Below are 24,262 nucleotides of genomic sequence, written 5' to 3'. Positions count from 1 at the left end.
ATTAGGCCTGGTCACCCAGGCCCCAACTGTGACACTTGCACTCAAATCCTGCCTACCTGACCTTCAGTACTGCAGAACCACCACTAGTCCTTCTGCACCTGTGCAACTGAGATGGGCGCAGCCAGGATTTTCCCTTTGTTGCACTGGAGAATTGTTAGGTTATTTTTGGTCCCAACAAGTTTCCAAGACCAATGAAATGATTATTTTTGCTGGTGTGCACCGTCACCAGATAAGGAATCCCTTATCGTGCTAATTTTCTAAAACACACATTAATTACTTTACAGTGGACTTAGTTAGCATGATTAATCATTGCTTAGCACGGTAACTTTAATTAAATAGTGACGATTTATTTGCTTTGGCTCCTTTCTTAATCTAAAACCCTGGGAAGTACAGTTTTATATGTGATTGAATTAGGTTTGATTTCTTTTAACATTTGTATTTGTTGATTTTGAGTTATTTTGACCTCTTCATGCTTTTGAAACTCTCCCCAGTTATTTAATATAGAATAGTACTTGTAATCATAGTTCACACCTTTGTCAAATGTAATCGCTTTTTATGGTAGCCAGTTAATCTTAAATACCTGAGTATTCTTATATAGTTCTGTTATATTTAGTAAACTGAAAATCATATGCATGGATACTGAGTTGTTTCACCTGTGTATAACCTTTGAAAATTCACTTTGTTTATTATTCTAATTTAGTCAGATAGATTAATCTGCCTCATACATTTCTACACCGGAGATTGCTTCATCAAAGCCAAGTGATTCAGTGACATTTGAAATGGAGAGTTTTATTGTGTGTTTTGTAGAGTAATAGAGCTGGCTGCAAAAAATGGGGGTTTCCTCGCATGTTATGTTTCCAGAATAGAATTATTACTAAATATAACTTTTTAAAAAAATTATACAGAATGTTTTCTTTGTTTTGGCAGAATTCTTAATATGTATTTTAGAATGTTGGCACTATTGTGTTACCCTTAAATGTTACAGCAACCCAAAATATTGAGCATTCGATTATTTCATGCTCTCAAATGAACAATGCTTTTACAAAACAAGGTGCCTCATACACATAAGTAAAGTGCTTGTCAAAAATTATTGAATGGGGGAAGAAAATATAATTTCGAAATGCAGCTGAACTGCAGAGGTTCTCTTACAAAGTGGACACATAAAAGACCTCTGCAAACTCTACACTTAGTTGAACAGGGCTTCATGACTGTTCTGTGCAGTCTAGTGTGGAGGGAGAGCCTGGTGACTGCTCAGGGAAGGGAGGAAGGGGTTGCAGGAGTTCGAAGTTATGCAGAGCCTGTGACTATGAACTCCTGTATGGAGGATGCAAAATGTTTTGCAATTCAGAAGCTATTCCAATCCAAAAGCTAGTAGCAGCTATGAAGGGACCGTAGGACTTCCATGTGCCTGGACTCAAGGTGGATTCCATTTCTCCCAGTTCCTGCATAGTTCTTCAGCACGTAGCCCATTTACTTGGGTTCTGTGCAGGGGTGATCAAAGAGAGGCAATTTTTCGACAAAGGGTCTTGCCTCAATGGCAGATGTGGTTGCGCATTAATCTGGTCTTTAAAGAGTTCTAAGAAGCTTACGCACTAATGTATGTTGCCATTTCCTTTTTAAGGTTTATTGCAAATGTAACAGAAGTATAAACTAAATTTGTTAACATAAACAAAGACAGCCCTGGAATCTAAATAGATGTTAAATTGGTTCAGTTTCCACACATGGGCCGTCAAATACTAGGAAATCATATGAGTCTACTAAGAAAGGTTAAAAAAACCAAAAACATCTGGGATGAGGTTTGTCCCTGTCAAAGTCAACATTAGTTTTGCCAGTGACTTAAATGTGGCCAGGATTTCACCCTAAATCATAGGTGACACAAAAGACATTTTATATGTAAGGAGAACAATTACAGCTGTTCTTGCATTTGTGAGTAAATTAACTGTGTCCTTGAGAAAAGAAAAGTTGTCTGAAATTGAATAATTCCTAAGATATTACTACTACTTCCTCCATGCTGTCTAATATGAACATATAGAGTAAAACTTTTTTTGATGGAAATTTTACAGCATATCCAAGTTTGACGAACGATGTTGTTTTCTTTATGTCCATGACAATTCTGATGACTTTCAAATCTACTTTTCCACAGAGGACCAGTGTAGTAGGTGAGTTGATTTTACCACTAATAAAACTTCTGTGGTACGTGACTGGAAAGGGCGTTGGAGCCTTCCCAAAAGTGCGGGAACCAGGGGCCCCTATCCCTCCCCAGGCCAAGCCAGAAGCTGGAGCGGGGCCAGGGAGCCCACTGTTCCCCTGCCTGGGTTGGAGTGCGGCCGAAAGCATCCCCCTGCCTGTGTGCCTGCCCCCCAGGCATCCCACGTAGGGCAGATGGAGGGACCCATCTGCCCGTGTGGCTCTCCCTGACCCGGCTCGGGGCAGGGCCATGGAGCCATACCTGGCCATGATAAGAGCTGTGCAGGAAGCTGTGGAGAGCTGCAGTGGACCCTCCACCTGCCGTGGTACGGGAGGCCCACTGAGAGCAGCCCCCAGCCCGTGTCTCCCCCACCCCCCGGCCGGAGCTGAGTTGGTGAGAGCCACGCGGGCAGCTGTGGTGAGTCAGCATGGAGTCGTGAACCCTCCATCTGCCCTGGGTTGGGCAGGGGAATGGGCCGGGGGCTGCTTTAGGCTCCCCCACACCGTGCGCAGGTGGTCTGCGCGGCTCCCACAACTGCCCAGGCTCCCCAGCCAGGCTCCACGCTGGCCTGGCCATGGGGTTGGGCCTCGGGGGAAGAGGGAGGGCTATGGCATCACTGGTGACTGATATATAGCACTAAGTAGAGGACAAAAACTGACAATTTTTCAGATAATAAATGAAAGTTCATTTGTGCACTTATCTTGTGCTGCGGTTCAAATACAAGACAGAACAAGCTTTAAGCAAGCAAGCAGGCTGGTCTGCCGACGGGCTGGTCTGCCTGTCAGCTTTCCACCCTCTCTTTTATTTCTCTCCCTCCTCCTGCGCATTACATACTCCAACAGATAAAAGGAATACACTGGCTTTGTTTAATATTCTTATTTACCAATTTCTATCTACCGCATTCCTTGCTGTCGGGTCTTGAGCCCAGTCCTGGGAGGCTTCCCACGGTTCATGTCATCTGGGCGAGATTCCAAGGTTCATGCCCTTGAGAGGAGCCGTGTGTGCACGGCTCCTACACAACACTCCGGGTGTGCCCTGAATGTTGCCAAGTGCATGAACCCCATATGAATGCTACAATCTTGAAACTTTTTTTCCTTATTAAGAAACTATGGGTCGAATTCAGAGATGATATATAAGATGATATGAGCTAGATCCCATTACACTCAGACTGTCCCTACACCTACTTTTGCAATATTTAGGGGAGTCTCTGTTGGTACAACTTGCATGTAAAAAAGCTTGAACGAAGGTATAAGTTAAAGTAGCCCCCATCCTACTTTAACCTATACCTTCTTTTAGCTCTTTGGCATGTAAATTACACCTGCTTGGACTTCCTTATACCCTGCAAAGTGGTGGTAAGTAGGTTTAAGGAAATGTAATGGAGAGTCTAACTTACTACCTCGCATGTAACCCTTCTGAAGTTTGCCATGGGTCTCTGAATATTCTCTGCAGACAGAGAATATCAGATCTAAATAATAAGTACAGTAGTTGAAATTCAGGTGGAAGATGTACTAGGAGAGCATTTGGTCTATAACTCCACTGGGATTGGAATTTGACTGGTGACATCAGTGAACTTTCTACCAGAAGTGAATTCAGCTCTGTTTGTCTTAATGTGTCTAATGTTTTTTCCCTCTTTTGGGCTGTAATCTGTGTTTAGTGTTTATAGAAAATGGGGAACACACAAAAATATGTTAAACATTATTAAGATTGTAAAGTCAAGCTCTCAAAAGTTAGCAAATGCCAGAATTAGGGTTGTTTGTGTAACCTTAAATCTGGCCCCTCGTACGTATGCATTATAATACAGTCTTTAATTACATGGTCACATAATATTTTTTGCACAGGACCCCTGGCTCACTCAGTGCAGAGGCTACACCTGCTCTGGGGTGAATGAGAGCGTGTAGTGAAGTAGGTGTGTAGGACCCATGCCTTATTTGTTTGAAGGAGTTGGAAAATGTGCAGTGAACAAGGCAGGGGATTGTCAGAAGAGAAGGTCAATGAGTGCTGTGTTTTGAACATATTAAGTGTTATGTAATGCTAAGTACTCTCAAAAATTGGGTCCAAATTAGGCACCCAAAATTCGTGCAAAATGTTGACCTTAATCTCTCTCTGCCTTCAATTACATAACAGCTGTACTGGGTCAGACCAACCATCCATCTAGCCCAGGATCCTGTCTTATGGCAGTGGCTATTTCCAGATGCTTCAGAGGGAATGAACAGAATAGGGCAATTATCTAGTGATCCATCCCCTGTCCTTCAGTCCCAGCATCTGGCAGTCAGAGACCTAGGGACACCCAGAGCATGAGGTTGCATCTCTGACCATCTTGGCTAATGGCCATTAATGGACCTATCCTCCATGAACTTATCTAATTCTTTTTTAAACCCAATTCCACTTTTAGCTTTCACCAACATCCCCTGGCAATGAGTTCCACAGATTTGACTGTGTGTTGTGCGAAGAAGTACTTCCTATTGTTTGTTCGTTGCTGCCCTGGGGAAACCCCCTCACCTTAAAGATATTGTGAAGATAAAGTACTAAATGGCTGTATAGCACTCAAGCACTAAAGTAACGAGTGCCATAGAAAAAATGTGCAGAAATTAGCATTTCTTTCTTCAAAGCAGAGTTTGAATAGTGTGCAGTATATAAGGCATGGGCCACACATGGAATGATGAAGCTAAAACAAAATATTGCATAACTGCTAATTAAATGAGTACCATTCATTCTGTGTTCTTAGGGAGGTAGGTATCCTGTGGAGAAAGTAGTATGTGATCATTTAATTAAGGACTGCATCATAATGCATACACATAAGGCGGCCAAATTAAAGTCGCACCAGACCACAATGCCATTCACTCAGTTTTGGCCCTGCCTCCCACCCCTTCATCATGACAGAGGGGCTGTGGGGCCCAACATAAGTGGGCAGCGGGGAAGCCAGGTCTGCTGCTCCTCACCGGTTCCAAGGGGCTGGCTCCTGCAGCAGGGCTTCCACACCACTGGTGGCCTGCCTGGCCATGCCCCATTTCCAGGGCCCCAACCCTAGGCACCCCTGCCAATGCTATGTACAGTGTAATAGCCGCATGCCTGCAGGCACCACTGCCTGAGTTTCGTAGGATGCTCAGCACTTTCTAAAAGCCAGCCGTTACCAAGGGGTCTCAGATTGTGCACCCCAAAACTGAGGCACTGAATATCTCTAGCCACTTTTAAATATCTTGGTTTTCATGTTTCTGTAATTGCATTTGTAAAGATTAGGCCACACTAAGGCTAATCTATAGATTTAGCTAACTAAAACATTGTAGTTAAAAGAATTACGATTCAAAAAACCCAAACAAATCCTTGGGTACACTGCAGCTGATTAAACCACTTTGTAGATAAGTAGGTTTTTATTTTTCAATGTATGTTTGATATCTTTCCTCAGATAAACTATAGTAAATGTAAAGATGGAAAGTAAATGAAGGAACCCTCTTACAGTTTGTTAGTAAATGTATTGCTTTGCACGTGGATTACAAAGTTCTAGCTAATCTTTTTCAGAGAGGGCGTTATCTTTGCTGATGGTGTGATACTTACTGCTTGCAGATTCTGTGGCTTGGTTAAAGAGATTTTGACTGATGCTGTGGGCAGTGCGTTGGAATTAGAAGGAGAGATTGATGGGGACACGCTGGAAGTAAGTCATGTTTATGGGTAAAATAGCTGAAAACCCTAAACCATTTTTCCTTTTCCATTTTTCCTGTCTCAAATGAATTTGTCTGAGAAACAAGGATAAGGAAATAACATGTAAATCCTTCAAAATATATAGAAAACTGCAACACTCCTGTAACTCTTTATATAAAACAGTTAACTTTCTTATGGGGGAAAAGTACAGGTTTGTATTTAACATAATGAGCCAGCTACTACAGTGGCTGGGGTCATATAAGTACATGAGAATGTGAGTTATTGATCTTGAAAATTATTGCCCATGTGATAGATAGTTGAGAATCACCTGATCCTGCTTGGAGTTGGTTAGATAATGATAGCAGGTATTGCATACTTCCCAAGGAAAACCTATTTAGAAACTTCCATTCAGGTTTTTCTAACCAGATCAACGATGTTGCCATCTCTTTGGATAAATTAAATGGATAGGCTGTTTCGGTGGTGATTGAATACCAGACTCTTAGGAATGTGAACACCGGTCTCTTCATCCAGAAAATTAGGAATTGTCAGTTTTGAGGGTATACACTGCATTCTGTTGTTTTATTGCAATTGGGAAAGCATCGCTAAAAGATTCATGTAATTTTTATTTATGGGCAGGTAAAAGTAAATCCAGCTGCTGTTTTTAAAAAATACTTACTCTCTGTAATTCACCTGAACCTAAGCTCTTTCTGCTCCTGTTTATCCCATCAAAAGCCATTGCCAAATGGGCACTCCCCAGGAGCAATTTACTTACCTTTATGATTAGAATAGGTCTTCGTAATAATGACTCTCCTGTAGGAGTTGAGGCTTCAAGCAGGAATTGGGGGAGGGAAGAGTTGTTTGAGATTGTGCACGAGCTGAAAGACAAGGTTCCACAACCAAGTCTGTGAGTGCTGGCCGCAGAATTCTCTCATCCTGCCAATGTAAAGTGCATCAGTTGAGAGAGTCTATTAAGGCTCAGCTAAATAGTTCATATCTGTGGCCTCAGCATTTACTGTAGAGAAAACAGGATCTGGGAAGCAGTATTTTGCTTGGTCAGAGATATAGTTATATCTGGAGCAATGGGTTTTACTTGCATATTTGTGTACTTAGCCAACAGCAGAAACACTTCCGAACAATACAGTGTATTTGATTGAGGAATAGTCTCTCAAAGGAAGTGAGTTCACCATAGCTTAAGCCTTTTAAAAACTGAACTGAGCTAAATGCTTAAGGATACATTGTAGGGCATAATCATGCATTGATAGGTTCCATGTATAAAAATGGTGGTATTTTGATATTGATTATGATAAAATAATGATATTTTAATATATATATATTACATATATTATATATATCTTTACATTGCATGATTCTATAAGCAACCTGCATTTTTTCACATTTATTAAATTAAGTTTACTCTATTATGCAACAAGGGGCAAAGTAGAAATCAAGGTGTGGGAGGGAAAGGCAGAACATCCATCCATCCAGGACAACTATTTGGTTTGAGGGCCCCTAAGCAGATTTGTCTGTATGGGAAAAGGTTTGTTTTGGGTTGAGGTTTTTGTTTGATTGTTTTTTTTCACTGTTTTAACTTGGACATTGGAACTTTGGTTGATTATTTGACATTACAGTCCCTAAAAAAAAATTTTTTTAAATGAAAAACAATAGTTTTAGCCAGAAACAGCTGGTTCATAAATGAGATCAGACATCTTATATCTCTCCACAGTTATAAGTTATGGAGTCTTTTCACTTAAAGAGGGACTATCATGCTGTCTGGAGTGGCTCATGACCATGAGTGCCAACCTCAGGGCAGATTGTCAAGAAGCAGGGCAGAAACCCCAAACTGGTTATATGTTCTATAATTAAATTTCACCAACCTAGTAACAAATGTGAATTCCTGAAGCACTATAACAGACTTACCATGTAGTCACAGACAGTCTATCTTGCCATCAAGGCAAGATGAATTTAGGGATAGTTGGTTGCTATACGCCAAAGATTGCAAAATATTCAGGTTGCTTCCAGTCCCAAAAGACCAGTCACTTACCCCACATCAATTTGTACCTTAGATCTGTCACCAAAGACAATGCTTGTAGCCAATCCAGTAATAAACTAACTAAAGATTTATTAACTAGGAAAAAAAAGTGAGAGAATTATTACAAGGTTAAAGCAGGCAAACATGTATACACAAATGAGTTAGTCTATAGTTTAAAAGGTGACAGAGTTGTAGTAATATGTCAGATCTGAATGTCATTTAGGGCTAACTCAGGTTGACCCTTAGGATCTCTGCTTCTGTTTCATAGCTCCAGTCCTGTGAGAGTCCAAACAACAAAAGAGAGATGAAAAATTTTCTTGTCAGTTATTTTTATTTTCTTCTTCCCAAATTCAAGCTGATGGGATGAGCCCTTTTGCACGGAGCCTTTTCATGGGTGTGAAGGGGCAGTTAACAAAGTCTTTGTATTGTGATGTCCCACAATGGCCCATTTAGTTTTGATAGGCCTTCTTGATGGTTGGGAGACGATCCCTCCTGATTGAGTTCATAGTTTCAGAGCAAACATTTTTTACAGTCATAAATCAAAAACTAAAATATCATATAGCATGATAAAGATATTGTAAGTGAGATTAATGCATGCAGCAACTTACAAGCATTTCATAGTGTCTAAACACTAAACGCGTTAAAAGTCCAATACCCATCCGAACCATACTAACACACGGGTGAAACAGACTGGTTTCCAACAATGAATTTGTCAGTGCTCAGCTGAGGCCTTAAACCTTGGCAATGGCTTACAGTCAGTCTGCCAACATCGCAGTGACAACATGAAAAATGCTAGGTGACATATTCTTGATGGACTTGACGAGAAAGCCTCACCTGGAAACCACACATGGTATTAAGGGGGAAAGAAACTTTGGAAGGAAAAAGAAAACCTTTGAATTTAAGATCTGATCTTGCAGTTTTCAGTCAAAATTCTTGTGATTACGAGTGTCGTCTGGGTAAAGAGCTACATGATAGGGACAACGGTAGCATTTGAAAATGATTATAACTTGGAGTAAAAGCTACTATTAATAAGAATTTAGATTTAGAACTAGAGCCAATTTTGGGATTCTTTGAACCAAGTGGGATTTACTTTTGTGCACGTCTGGACATTGATACTGAGGAAGTTTCTATCACTGGAAAAGTGTTACTCAATCCCAAATAGGAAATCCCCTAGGCCTGGGAACATCAGACTGTGTGCCTTGACCAAGGTCTTAGAAGGAATGCCTGCTTGTTCATAACTGCAGTTGAATCATGCATCAAGGAGGCTCAGTAGTTGATCATGTGTGCAGATTTTCTGCAGTGGCAAACTAGTATGGATTTATTGTCCATCTAAAGAAAACGGAATGGAAACATACCAAATTGCATCAGGTACACAGTCTACTAAACCTACTGTTAAGCACTGAATTACACATCTCAACAGACTTCACATATCCTGGGAGGTATGCTGGGGAACATCGACTCCTTCTCCAGGCTGAGAAGATTAACCTTAGAACTAGTCTGTTGCAGAGCTGCACCCTAACCTCAAACTCTGTCATGCAGCTCTATCATGCCATAGCTGTGAAACCTGGGTGTGCTACTGCCAAAGAACTTGACAAGCTTGACTTGTGACATTTTGGTCAATTGTGCATGTCACATGACAGGATAATGTTATGAACTTTGAAGAACTAAAACATGGAAAATGAAACTATATTAAGGCTGTGTTAATCCAAGTACAGATCCACTGAGTAGGATATGGTGTTAGAGTTCCACAACAAGAGAATTCCTTAGCATGTTCTGTACAGCGACACAAAGATGGTAATCGTTTTGTAAATGAACAGAGAGCATTCTGAAGGCAACATGAAACAACACCAACTGAACTCAGGACATGCTCGAAGAAGACAGATCTCGAGATTGCACTCAGTACCACAGCATGACGTGGACATATGTGTCATAGCAGAAAAAATGGTACCATGAGAAAAGTGTCTATTAATTACAGCAGTGAAAAAAAATTTAAAATAATGTTAAAGGTAGGGAATTCATATAGACACAACATGGGAAGCCTGAAGTCTCACAGACTAGGCATAAACAGCCATTTGGATTTGGGAATGAGGGGAAGTCTGCATACTCCAGTGGTTCATCTTGAAAATTATAAAGCTACACACCTCTTTTAAAAAAAAAATCTCTGTTTTCTGTTTGTGTAAAAGCTTTCAAAATGTCCTATGCTAATTCCTCACTCTCAAATTTGTATATGAATCAAGAGTGCACTGTTTAACCCATCTCTCATAATAGAGGTTCATTTAGTACCTATGAATTTGCTTCATGCATCAATAGGCCTTTTGTCTGCAAAGATCTTTGCAACACGAGTTCTCTACAATGAGGTCACAGTAGTGGACCAGATCCTCAGATGATGCAAACCAGTGTAGCACCATTGAAGTCAGTCTCCTGCACTGATTTATACCAGCTGCAGATATGACCCAGTATGTTCCAGCAGAAATGTATACAACTACTTAGTTTTGTATTTTTAATTTCCTTTTAGAAGATCAGGATATTTTTAGGGCTGTCAATTAATCTCAGTTAACTCAAGAGATTAACGCAAACCAAATTAACTTGATTAAAAAAATTTATTGCAATTTATTGCATTTTTAATCACACCATTAAACAACAATAATAGAATACCAATTAAAAATTATTATAAATATTTTTGGATGTTTTCTACATTTTCAAATATACTGATTTCAATTACAGTGCTCACTTTATATTATTGTTTTTGATTATAAATATTTGCACAGTTTGGGCCCAATCCTGCATTTGTTGTTCAGGCAAAATTCGTTTCGAGTAAATCTATTTAGCAATTATATATCTGGACTCCTGTTAGGGAAGGCCACATTTTATAAAGCAAAAAGTAAATAATTGACCAGTGAGTTTTTAAAAATTATTTCTGTATGTATAGACCAATATGTAATTCATCATTCTTACTAAAACTTATTTGCAATCTGAAAGGTGGCTTCAGTTGTAACTATTTGTGTACCATTACGTATACCTTTCTGCTTTCAGTATGAATATGACTGTGATGAGAATGGCGATAGAGTGATACTAGGGAAAGGTACTTATGGAATAGTTTATGCTGGAAGAGATCTTAGCAATCAAGTCCGAATAGCCATCAAGGAAATCCCTGAGAGAGACAGCAGGTGAGTCTTAGGCCTTGTCTACACTGCAGGGAAAAGTCTATCTAAACTATGCAATTTGAGTTACATGAATAGCGTAACTCAAGTTGATGTAGCTTAGATCTACTTACCGCAGGGTCCACACTATGCGATGTCGACGGGAGACGCTCTCCTGTTAACTCCCCTTACTCTTCTTGATCCAGTGGAGTACAGGAGTTGACAGGAGAGAGATCTGTGGTCGATTTAGTGGGTCTTCACTAGACCTGCTAAATCGACTGCTGATGCATCAATCGCTGCACGTCAATCCCCCGGTAAGTGTAGACCAGCCCTCAATGTAGTAATAAACCTACATCACCAATGAAAAATGCTGCTCGTTGCTAAGACTTTTTTCCTTCTAAAATGTATTAAAGTATAATGGATTGTAGTCTAATATTCCAATACATGATAATTGAATTAATCTATTAAAATATGGCATTACTCACTCTGTTTGGGGCAACTTTAATGTCTTCCTCTTTTCCCAGTACTACCAAACCACGAAAAATATATGCTAATTTGATAAAATCCTTTGTGGGGATCAGGATTTTTTAATTGTTTGAATAAAGAGTCAAACATTATTTCTTGGAATATTTTAGATAAGAAACGGTTTGTTTTCCATGTAGCAATCCAATCATATTTTTATCCTTTTTTGCGAAAGGGTTTTAAACCATTTGAATATGTCAAACATAGAGCTGGAAAATGCTAGGAAGAGATGCACGTAATTTCTTCCTCCCTCCCCCGCAATGCACATCTATCCTTTTGGGAAGCTGTTCTTGTACTCCATTGCTGTGTCTTTTCTGAACAGCCAGCCAGTCGTGCTGCATTTTGAGTTTAGCAACTAGAAGGTTTTTGGAGACTTGGATGAAACCACTAAACTTGTTTTATTTGTAAAGCAGGATTTAAAACTAGGTCTCCAAACATATTATTCCAGTATATTTGCATGCATCTTCAACTGGTCCACAATTTACCTCTCCTTGATAGATATTCTCAGCCACTGCATGAAGAGATAGCGCTGCATAAATATCTAAAGCATCGGAACATTGTCCAGTACCTTGGTTCTGTCTCTGAAGATGGATACATTAAGATCTTTATGGAGCAGGTGCCAGGAGGTTTGTATAATTCTGGACTGAGATTTTCAAAGGCACTTAAGGGTATTAGGAATCCAACTCCAGGGAACAGACAATAGGAGTGGAGCACTCAAATGCTTTAGGAACTTCACTAAATCCCAGGACTAATGTGTTGCTATGCTGTAGCTGTCCTTCCTGTTGAGAAGTTAATTGCAATTGGCATTTTTCTGTTTATAAGCAGATTCTCTGTATGTGAACAATAGATATGAAGTGGTACAGTTCTCGAGGTCCTGTGAAATCCCTTTCTATGATTACACACACACACACAAACTAGGTTAAAAGAACATTTGTAAGGTTACAAAGTAGAGCACTCAGAAATTAAGAAATGCCAGAAGTAAGGTTGTTTCCCCTTTGGCTCAAGCAGTTAGTCAGTATTCGGAGCGTTGCTGTTAGGAGGAGAACTTGATGATATGAATCATGTAGAGACTGTGTACTTGTGGTAAAAGAATAAGTGGACACAAATCAGACATCAAGAATTATAACTACATCAAAAACCAGTTGGAGAACACTTCAGTCGCTTTGGTCACTCGATTACAGACCTAAAAGTTGCAATTCTTCAACAAAAAAACTTCAAAAACAGACTCCAAGGAGAGACTACTGAATTGGAATTAATTTGCAAACTGGATACAATTAGCTTAGGCTTGAATAGAGACTGGGAGTGGATGTGTCATTACACAAAGTAAAACTATTTCCCCTTGTTTATTCACCCCCATGCCACCCCCCACTGTTCCTCAGACGTTCTTGTCAACTGCTGGAAATGGCCCACCTTGATTATCACTACAAAAGGTTTCTCCCCCTCCCAGCCCCCCCGCCCCCCGGCTCTCCTGCTGGTAATAGCTCACCTTAAGTGATCACTCTCGTTATAGTATGTATGGTAACGACCACTGTTTCATGTTCTCTATGTATATAAATCTCCCCATTGTATTTTCCACTGAATGCATCCGATGAAGTGAGTTGTAGCTCATGAAAGCTTGTGCTCAAATAAATTTGTTAGTCTCTAAGGTGCCACAAGTACTCCTTTTTTTTTTTTTTACTGTTCAATGTGTAGCTCCAGGCTTAATTTACTGCACACGATTGCTCAGAAAACAGAATTATTAATTTAATCACGGTCTTTCCTATGGCACTTATCACTGTCGTATCTGAAAAAAGAAAAGGAGTACCTGAGTATCTGAGTGCATCACACATGTTAATGGATTTGTTTTCACAATGCCTCAATAAGATAAGGGAGTATTATTATACCCATTTAACAGATGGGAACTTAATGGCACAGAGAGATTAAGGTAAAAAATATAAAGTATTGTTGGATGCCCAATTTGAGATAGCTGGGACCTGATTTTTCAGAATGCTTAGCATTAGTTAGCACTTCATATGTTCAAAGCACAGCTCCTATTGACATCAGTTGCTACTGTGAATGCTCGGCACTTCTGTAAATCAGACCCTCAGGCATCAAGTAGGGCACCCAAAAATGAGGAAAACACAATTAATGACCACTCATGAAAAGTTTGGGTTAAATGTCTTGCCTAGCATCACATAAAGAACTTCTGTGGCACAGGCAGGGTAGAATCCAGTTCTCCAGAGCATCATTCAACTGCCTAACCACAAGACCATCCTTTCTCTTCCTGCAGTTGCCTGCCTCATTTACTACACACCTTCCAAATTCTGCAAGAAATGAGATGGGGTCCTGTAGACCACAGCTTCTTTCACTACACAACCCCGATTCATCTCCAGAAGCAGGTCCAGCCTGTGCACTGAATGAGGCAGGGATCCTGAGGGAAAAATATTATGTGCTTAGGTAACTAAAAGACTGTATTGTCATGCATGCACACAAGGGGGCTACCTTAATTTTGGCATTTCCTAAATTTTGTGCGCGTAATAATAATGCTTTTTTTTCCTGTGGGTATAATTGCCTAGGTTTTTAAAAATGGAAAATGAAAAAACAGAAGTTCCATCTGTGGCATCATATTGATACCCACATCGTTCATTAGCATGGCTCTAACCTTTAGAGGAGTGGCTGAGGGAACTGGGCTTATTTAGTCTGCAGAAGAGAAGAGTGAGGTGGGATTTGATAGCAACCTTCAACTATATGAAGGGGGGTTCCAAAGAGGATGGAGCTCGGCTGTTCTCAGTGGTGGCAGATGACAGAACGAGGAGCAATGGTCTCAAGTTGCAGTGGGGGAGGTCTAGGTTGGATATTAGGAAAAACTGTTTCACTAGGAGGGTGGTGAAGCCCTGGAATGGGTTACCTAGGGAGGTGGTGGAATCTCCATCCTTAGAGATTTTTAAGGCGTGGCTTGACAAAGCCCTGGCTGGGATGATTTAGTTTGGGTTGGTCCTGCTTTGAGCATGGGGTTGGACTAGATGACCCTAATCTTCTATGAAATCTGTGATCCACCACACAGTCCTCTGCCAATTGAGCTAACAGAGTAACTGATAGCAGTAGTAGGTTGTCATGCTCTCTGTGGACCAGCACTAGAGGGGGATGAGACACACACTTTACCTGGTCCAGGCATGGCCCACCGCAGCTCAGAGCTATAATTGCAGGGAAAGTCCTTTTCAATCCTCAGCAGGAACATGCCCAGTGCAAATGGAATGTCATGGGATTTTAACCACTATATTCACCAAATTCTCTACTGAGCATGGATGAATTGCAGTTTTTGTTTTCCAAAGGCTTATAACTTGGTGTTAAATTTGGATTAGATGTTTCAGGCAGGTGGCAAAAAGTACAGGCTTGACACAGAGACCACCTCCTGCCAAATTTAAAATTCCTGTTCCAAAATACGGGGGCACTATTGCTTTAAAAAATTGCCAGAAATTTTAAACAAAGAGCAAAACAATATAATTTCCCTAAGCCCCATTCTCTGAAATGACTGAACTGTTTCACTGAACTTTTTCAAAAAACATTCAGCCTGAGGCAGACACCCAGCATGGTAAATTCATCCCAAATAGTTAAAATTTGGCAAAACTTATAAGCAATTGAAAACAGGGTCTTCTAATAGGAGGGGGAGCAGTGGGGGCAAAAAACCTAAATGATTTCAAGACTGAACTTGATAAATTTTTGGAGGGGTGGTATGATGAGACTGCCTACAATGGCATGTAGCTGATCTGCGACAGCTAGCAGCAAATATCTCCAATGGCTGGTGATGGGACATTAGATGGAGAGGGCTCTGCATTACTTCAGAGAATTCTTTCCCAAGTGTCTGGCTAGTGGCTTTTAGGGTCTAACTGCTTGCCGTATTTGGGTCAGGAAGGAATTTTCCCCTGGGTCAGATTAGTAGACTCTGGGTTGTTGTTGTTTTTGCCTTCCTCTGCAGCATGGGATCGTGTGCAGATTTAAACAAATGTAAATGGTGGATTCTCTGTAACTTGGAGTTTTTAACCATGATTTGAGGACTTCAGTAACTCATCCACAGGATAGGGGTCTATTACAGGAGTGGGTGGGTGAGGTTCTGTGGCTGCAATGTGCAGGAGGTCAGACTTAGATGATCATGATGGTCCCTTCTGACCTCACAGTCTGAGTCTAAGTGACAAGTAATCTTTTTAATAGCTGGTGGGATTAGCCTCCCCACCCCATAATAATTCCCAGACAAAAGCTTTGTTTAAGGAGAGAGTATATATCAATAATCTGAGGGAAAAATCCTTACTAGTAGTTCACCAAAGCAGCTATTAAAAGGCAGGAAAATCAAAGTTAGGGTTAAGCTTCCAAGACTCAGGCTCAAAAAATGTAATTCAGAGTGCATTTTAAAAATATATTTGGGAGGCACGAGACGATAATCCTGTATCCATTGCACTCCCTTCTTTAGACTCCCACTGCCTCCTGACCATAATGTGTTTGCTTGCCAACACTGCCATGCACAGGTGCCAACTTTCTGATTCCCCCGTGGGTGCTCTGCCCCTGCTTTGCCCCAGGCCTTGCCCCCACTCCACCCCTTTCCCTAAGGCCCCACCCTCCGTCCACCTCGTCCCACCCCCGCTACGCCTCTTTCCGTTCTGACACCAAGCGTGCCCCACCTTCGCTCTGCCTCTTCCTGCCCCTCCACCCTCCCCTTCCCTCTGCAGCACTTCCTGTCTGCTACTGAACAGCTGATCAGCAGCAGGCAGGAGGTTCTGGGCGGGAGATGGGGAGGAGATGATCGGCAGGGCCAGCCAGTGGGTGCTGGGCACTCGCTATTTTTTTTCTGTGGGTGCTCCAGCCCCACAGCATCCATGGAATCGGCGCCTATGCTGTCATGCTAACATGCTAAATTCATCCCAACATCTCCAGTCACTGTCCTGCCCCGGGACAGTACCAGCTGCTGTTGCTTACCTGGTGCTTCATTCTGTCCAGGCACTCCTCGTCCTATATATGTTGTTGTGCACTCTGAATAGCTGCTGGAGACCGGACATGACTGCACTAACACGTACATTTCTTCACTACCAGCTAGCCTTAAAGGGACTGCTACTTAGAAAACCTATGGTTCAATTCTGTCAGGAAACTTCCAACTCAGAAAGCTGTTGGCATGGATTGAAAACTCCCTCAACTAAGTTTGCTAGAACTTAAATAGAGCCCATTGTAAATTCTGTACCTGACTTCTAAGCAGAAACTGTTGCAGAAAATGCTGCTATGTGAGCAAAGAACGTGGTCTGTTAAAAAAGATGAAATCTGGTTCACTGTCTCTACTAAGTAGGAGAAATAACAGCAACCCATCTTCCAATCTGAGTCTATGAGGCCTCCAGCCCCTAGTTTCTTTCTGGAATATTCTTTCCTCTACCTCCTTCTATTCCCAGTGGTCAAGGCTATATTAACAAATCAAAGGGAGGTGGGTTTAGACTGCTTTGCTGTCAGAGTAGATCACCTTCTCTTAACTTACATATAGTTTGTCATATTTCATATGACATACTATGACATTCACCCAAGTCCATGCTGCTTTTCGTTAAGTGCCAGAGTGTGGCTGACCCTAACGTGCACACCTAGGGGTCTAAAAGGGAGTGAGACCAGTCCAACCCTGACATACAGCTTCCTCATATCATGGTTTAAGGAATGGGTTGTGCGTTAGTTACTTCATGCCCCTTTCAATCAAACAAGTGGTGGAGATGGGTAGGATGCCATTCCACTGATGTGCCAGCCAATGGAGCTGAGCTGACGTGAAGAGGGAAATAACCTGCATCAAAGACTGCAGTAAATCACTTCTGCCCTGGGGGAAGTGGGTGACCAGCAAAGTCTTGGGCTCATCCTGGAGTGCTGTAGCTACACCCCATCACCATCCTCAGGACATTGACCTGAGGTTAAGCCTAGCTCTAAATTTATTATTACTGACCTCCAAAAGTTGACCTTGTAACTGTGCTATCCTGACATGTTTTCCTCTTTATCTAACCCAGGAAGCCTCTCTGCTCTTCTAAAATCAAAATGGGGCCCAATGAAAGAACCCACAATAAAATTTTACACCAAGCAGATTCTGGAAGGGCTTAAATATCTCCATGAGAACCTGATTGTACATAGAGATATAAAGGTAAATTTTTTCCAAGTGTTGTATTGTGTACAGTAGAGGTGGGGCGGGGGGGGAGATTCATTTCAGTACCTCTTGCAAGATAGTTAATTTTGTTATAAACAGAAGTAGTACTTTTGGTTGGAAGGAGCTTTTAAAAAAACAACAACAAAATCCACCATTGCCCCTGGCAGTTTCCTTTGTAAAAAGTGTTATCTTTGTTATCAATCTTGCTGGAATCTTGTTGTCAGCATGTTGGAATCTGTTTACATCTATCTGCCTCTTTCTTGTCTCCAGGGAGATAATGTTCTGGTGAACACATATAGTGGGGTGGTAAAAATTTCTGATTTTGGGACTTCCAAGAGGCTCGCAGGGATCAATCCATGTACTGAGACATTTACAGGTAAGAGGAACTGAACAAATTTCTTAAGTCTCCCCTTTGGTGGTGGTGGTTTGATGCTGTAGTTAATATTCTTATTTAGGATTCAGTTTTGGATTCCTCACAGATCCAAAGGTCCTGTTGAAGCCACCAAGAGCTTTGGGGCCACAAAGAAAGAAGGGACTTCTGCTTTGAAGAAAACAAAGAAAGTAAATTGGTGTAGGTCACATGTAAGGATAGGCTTTTTTCTTTTCTTTTTTTTAAATAACTTATTTAAACCTTCTAATTTAAAATCTTAGACCAAAAATGTCTTTGAAAAGTTTTATTGCAAAACTTTAAACTCCCACACCTCACAAAATACCACAAATTGCATCATAAGAATCGGTGAGAACCTAATTTTGACTGACAAAGCTTTTAAAACTTTTTTTTGTAGTTGGATCCGCTAAAGATGTTTTCCCTATAGTCAGTTAAGTGTGCTGTGTGTTTAAACAATAAAATAGTGTTGTGTCAATAACAAATAGTTAAAATGTGAACTAGAGTTGGGCCTACATAATTTTATGTATGTCATCCTTTGTAAGAAAACCAGAGGAATTACATAACCACTGCAGGTTGAGGTGATGGAAAAGCTATTTTATCACTGTGAATGAACACACCCTTTAGAAGCTGGAAGCTGTTTTCTGTCTTCACCATCTATGACATGATGTCTATGTAACTTTTTCCAAACTTAAAAAGATTGCTGCCATTTTGCAGGCCAGTAGCTAATCTGTTCTGTGATTTTTAGGAAACAGATGATAGCTCTGAAGATGATAAAATATTATCCTTCCAGTTTTTCACTGTTCAGACTGAGCAAAAAATTTAGTAATTATGTAAGCATATTTTCCTTTTCCAATCCATAGCTTCTTTGTTACATAGCAAGTTTTCCTTCCTCCTTGACTTTGCAAGCTTTTACTTCCTTTCTTGTGTAAGAGTTCTTTTTGCTTTATGCAAATCAGAATCTGGCTAAAATCAACCAGCCTCGTATTTCCAAACAATGTGAGCTCTTTTTTATTGACCATAACAAACAATGGGTCAGCCAGTTTTTCTGTGTTTTATAATTAACTTCTCAAACTAAAGTATTTATTTGATATTAAAACATAGTTTAGGAAAGTATGCATTCATGAATTGCCAAATGAATAAGAGGGATTTTTAACCAAAATTTACTAGTTTTAGTTAAATACTGAAAGAGAAATTAAATCTGTAGAAATAAAGACCAGTACTATTTCATGTAAAAATTGAAATACTTGAAAGAAAAGTTGTAATCACTTTAGATATTACAACTACATTCAGTATCTTAGGGGACCATATAGTATTAAGTTTATGAATGGCTTATGTATCACTTTGGGCCAGCGATTGTGTGCAACTCTGAGGAGGGGGAGAGTTACCACAGCTCCTCCAGGAACCAAAAACAGTGAGGGGTGATTAAAATAAATCACTTCAGTTGTAAACACCTCCAGAGAGGTACCACCCCCAGAGAGGCTTACATATACTGGTTCAAGTTGAGTTTTCCAGATGCCAACAGACTAAGAAAGGGCTTTTGGTATACAAAGGTTGAGTTGAACCTTTTTTGATTCAGCAAATGGACCCTTGTGGAAGGGTTGGAATGAATTTGGCTTACTAGGGCCCTATAAGACTGAGGGTTGACCTCTGGTGTGTTTTAGCATGCATATAGGAACTTCTATTGACTTCTGTGTATTTTTTCTGTAATGCTTTTACCTTAAGGATAAATGTATTTTGCTTTGTGAAGGCTGGTTGGTAACCTGTAGACACTGTTGTAGCCCTTGGGGAAAGGTTAATGACAGGTGCTGAACCCCAGTCATCCCTGTTGGGGAAATTACAGTGAGGTTCAGAGGGACTGCAAGCCTAAGCCCCTGGTCTGGAGGGACAGAGATGTGGGTCTCTGCCCCAGAGAGGTGACAGCTGGGAGCCTGAAACCTTAAAAAAATGATAAATTTAAAAGTAATAGTCACTAGGACCAGATGGTATTCACCCAAGATTTCTGAAGGAACTCAAATATGAAATTGCAGAACTAAAAACTGTGGAATGTAACCTATCACTTAAATCAGCTTCTCCAACAGATGACTGGAGGATAGTTAATGTGATGCCAATTTTTTAAAAAAAGATCCAGAGGCGACCCTGGCAATTACAGGTTGGTAGGCCTAACTTCAGTACCAGGAAATTTGCTTGAAACTACCATAAAGAACAGAATTATCAGAAACATAGATGAACGTGATTTGTAGGGGAAGAGTCAACACAGCTTTTGTAAAGAAAAATTATGCTTCACCAATATATTAGAATTCTTTATGGGGTCAACAAATATGAACAAGAGTGATCCAGTGGATATAGTGTACTTGGACTTTCAGAAAGCCTTTTTCAAGGTTCCTCAGCAAAGGCTCTTAAGCAAAGTAAGCAGTCATGGGATAAGAGGGAAGATTCTCTTGCAGATCGGTAACTGGTTAAAAGGCAAGAAACCAAGGGTAGGAATAAATGGTCATTTTTCAGAATGGAAAGAGGTAAATAGTGGTGTCCCTCAGGAATCTGTATGGGGACTGTTCAACATATTCATAAATGATTTGGAAAAGGGAAAACAGCGAGGTGGCAAAATTTACAGATGATACAAAATAACTCAAGATAGTTAAGTCCAAAGCAGACTATAAAGTTACAAAGGGATGGCAACAAAATGGCAGATGAAATTCAATGTTGTTAAATGCAAAGTAAGGCACACTGAAAAACATAAATCCCAAGTATACATACAAAATGATGGGGTCTAAATTAGCTGTTACCACTCGAGAAAGAGATCTTTGTACCAACTTGCATAGCTCTTTGAAATCATCTGCTGAATGTGCAGAGGCAGTCAAAAACACTAACAGAATGTTAGGAACCATTAGGAAAGGGATAAATAATAAGACAGTAAATATAATGCCACTATATAAAGCCATAGTATGCCCACACCTTGAATACCACATGGAGTTCTAGTTACCTCATCTCAAAAAAGATATATTAGAAATGGAAAAGGTATAGAGAAGGGCAACAAAAATGTTTAAGGGTGTGGAACAGCTTCCATATGAGGAGAGATTAAAAAGACTGGGACTGTCCAGCTTGGAAAAGAGATGATTAAGGGGGGATGTGATAGAGGTCTGTAAAATCATGAATGGTGTGGAGAAAGTGAATAAGGAAGTGTTATTTATCTCTTCACGTAATACAATAACCAGGGGGTCACCCAATGAAATTAGTAGGGAGCAGGGTTAAAGCAAGCAAAAGGAAGTACTTCTTCATGCAGCACAGTCAACCTGTGGAACTCCTTGCCAGGGGATGTTGTGAAGGCCAAAAGTATAACTGGATTAAAAAAAGAATAATATAATTTCATGGTGGATAGGTCCATCACTGCTGTTAGCCAAGATGGTCAGGAGTACAACCTGTGCTGTGAGTGTCCTTAAGCCTCGGGCAGCCAGATGCTGGACGACAGAGATCACTTGATAATTTCCCTATTCTGTTCATTCCCTTTGAAGCATCTGGCATTGGCCACTGTCAGAAGACAGGACATTGGGCTAGAAGGACCATTGGTCTGACCCAGTATCTCATTCTTATGTTCTTAGGTAAGTGGGTGCCCTCTAAGAAGTCCAGGATCAGGGTCAAAGGTGCAGTTAACCCTGAAACTGTGACAGTTTCCACAAGTATAATTTCTCTTCCAATAAAGACCGGTTTTAATTTAAAAATTGAAGTATTTGAAAGGGAAAAAATCTCACCACTTAACATTTAAAAAGTGGCAAAGTAAAATTAAAGGGCAAGTTATAGTCATAGCATTTCTAAAAATCATCAATCTTGATTCCTAATAAAATGCTGTACTTATGTGAAATTAAAATAATAATTGTCAATTTACATAGATCTGAGATTGCCCATTTTGGGAAACATGAAATGCACTATCTCTTTAGCTCATAGACATGAAAACATGAAATACAAATGTACAGTACATTTTTGGGTAGAGTTTGGTTGAATAATTTCTTTAACAAATATCACCATATTTTTCCAAATAGATTATTCAGTAAACAGTTTTTATTATTTACATAGCTTTTGAGGCTGGATAAATAACAAAAATATATATATACAATTTTCATTAAATATTGGAAATAGAATACTTGCAATTGTTACTTGTAAGTATTTGAGTGGTTCTGTGCTGTTGATAAAATAATGAGAACTGAACAGCATACTGCACATGGGAACCATATGAAATAGGCGCATTTTAATACAGTCTTAAAGGAACTACCAAATGACAGCATAAGAACAGTTGACATATTGTGACAAGAGCAGGTAAAAATTTCATCTTGTTTCTGCGTTCATCCCCTCCTACATTTTTTCAGGGCTTTTTGTGGATATATTTTACCTATGTGTAATTATAGTAGTCTCCACTGGATATGCCCTTACTAACACAGGCTAGTATCCCTCAATTTGTCTTCAACTGGAGCAAATCTACATTAGGCCCCTTACATACTCCTTTTATTTCCTGTCATGGAGTCTCCAACCGTTTGACCATCTCAACATGTTCATTTCCATAGTGGAAAGCATGCTGATTTCCTTTCTTGTGGCTGGCCAAGTCACTGATCCATTAAGTTCCATCAAATTACAGTTTTATACGCTCTACCTTTTATTGGCATCATTTTGTCACAGAGAACTGGAGTCAGGTCCCGCTATTTGTACCCACCCAACTTCAGTACGATGCCAGGCTTCACTCGGGGGGCACCACTGTCAGCAACCATTGATCCTAGAAATTTAAATACTTCTGCTTTTCTAAGCTTGGAGCCAGTGGTATACTTTATGTTGAGTCCTCCTCCCTCATAGCCTCGGTCCTACCAACGTTCACTCTATGTGCAGTCTGTTTAAAACTATGTTTCCACTGTTCATAGTTGGCTTGCAGGGGCTCTCAGTCTTCCACATGTATCACTAAGTCATCAGTGAACAGCATGTTCCAAGGTGGCTCCCTTCATGTATTCTCACTTATTGGATTTGTGACCATCACAAATAAAAAGGGACTCAACGCTGACTCATGATGCAGGCCAATATTTATCGGAAGTTCTCTACTGTAGTCCCATTTAATTTTGACTATGGTAGTCCCTCCATCATCCATATCCTGGATAAAAGGAATGTATCCTTCTGGCAGACCTCTCCATCACAAACTCCACTGAACTAGTTCTCTTGGAACATGATCCTGTGCCTTCTCCGGGTCCACAAAGACCATACCTGCTTGCCATCTCTCTTCCATGAACTTTTCCTTCTCCTAGGTGAGCTGCCTGCTGAGGCTTGTCAGCCTTAGCAGACTGCACACCTAGGAGAAGGAACACTCCAATTTCAAACCAAATGTTCTGGCCCAGCAAGACTGATTTTAAGGCAGTCTTTATTCAACTTGATGTCGTCATCATGGGGCTTAAGTGGCATTTTATGAAGGTCACTGTGCCATCAGCTACCCCATCACACCCTGCTGAGAGGGTGGTCAGTGACTGCTTACTGATTATTTGCAGCTGCCCTGCATATCTGCAGGATGATCCCCTATCTGCCCTCTGGGGGTGCACGTGGTGGGAGTTGGCCATTCCTACACAAATTTTATAAGATTCCTGAAAAGAAATATCCTTGAAAGTAAAAATGTCATAAAGATGTTGGCTACATTATTTTTTTTGAATGGCAACTTTTCCATATGCTTTTTATGGACAAGAGTCCAAGGAAGCAATTCACGTGCAGAAATATTCTGAAATCTGTGTTGTATTGCAAACTGTGTAAAAATTATAAGCTGTCACTTTAAATCATAAAGCCTTTCCTGATTCTGCTTGCAGGCTACGATTGTGCAATCTGGGTCCTTCAGCAGTCAGTGTGCTAAGAGCCAGCCTAGAGCCAGGTGAATTGTGCCCTTTTGGCTTGGGAAGCTGCCTGATTTCTCTCTCTGATTTTGGTTCGTTGTGTTAAGGTTCTGGATTTTTAAGTCAGAGTGTTACTTGCAACCTTCCAGAAAGAGTATGTTAGGTTTTTCTCTAACTTCTCTGTTTATAAGCTGTGAACCTAATAAAATCCTTCAAGCACCCAAGTGCATGTGCAGAGTTCTTCTACTGTGAATGCAGAGTTATTTATGTACTGACTGAAAATCCATTAAACGTTATAGAGCAACTTTACAGTATATAAGAGGGTACAAAGTGCATTTGACTTGATGGCCTAGTAAAAGATTACAATAACTGTTCCAGAC

The 24,262-nt window shown here is 40.4% G+C and overlaps 1 protein-coding gene across 2 annotated transcripts in view; it reads left to right on the top strand.

Moving 5' to 3' along the window:
* MAP3K15 (mitogen-activated protein kinase kinase kinase 15) overlaps positions 1-24,262 on the top strand; it is a 143,538-nt gene that overhangs the window by 88,132 nt on the left and 31,144 nt on the right. For both annotated transcript variants that reach the window (XM_074967795.1, XM_074967803.1), the window contains 6 exons: positions 2,064-2,159; positions 5,750-5,837; positions 10,887-11,020; positions 12,014-12,141; positions 17,515-17,645; positions 17,919-18,024. In XM_074967795.1, coding sequence (XP_074823896.1) covers positions 2,064-2,159; positions 5,750-5,837; positions 10,887-11,020; positions 12,014-12,141; positions 17,515-17,645; positions 17,919-18,024 — 683 coding nt within the window. The remainder of the gene's footprint in view (positions 1-2,063; positions 2,160-5,749; positions 5,838-10,886; positions 11,021-12,013; positions 12,142-17,514; positions 17,646-17,918; positions 18,025-24,262) is intronic.

This window comes from Natator depressus, chromosome 1, assembly GCF_965152275.1.
Source record: "Natator depressus isolate rNatDep1 chromosome 1, rNatDep2.hap1, whole genome shotgun sequence".
NCBI lineage: Eukaryota > Metazoa > Chordata > Testudines > Cheloniidae > Natator > Natator depressus.
This window is presented reverse-complemented; position numbering and strand designations above follow the sequence as displayed.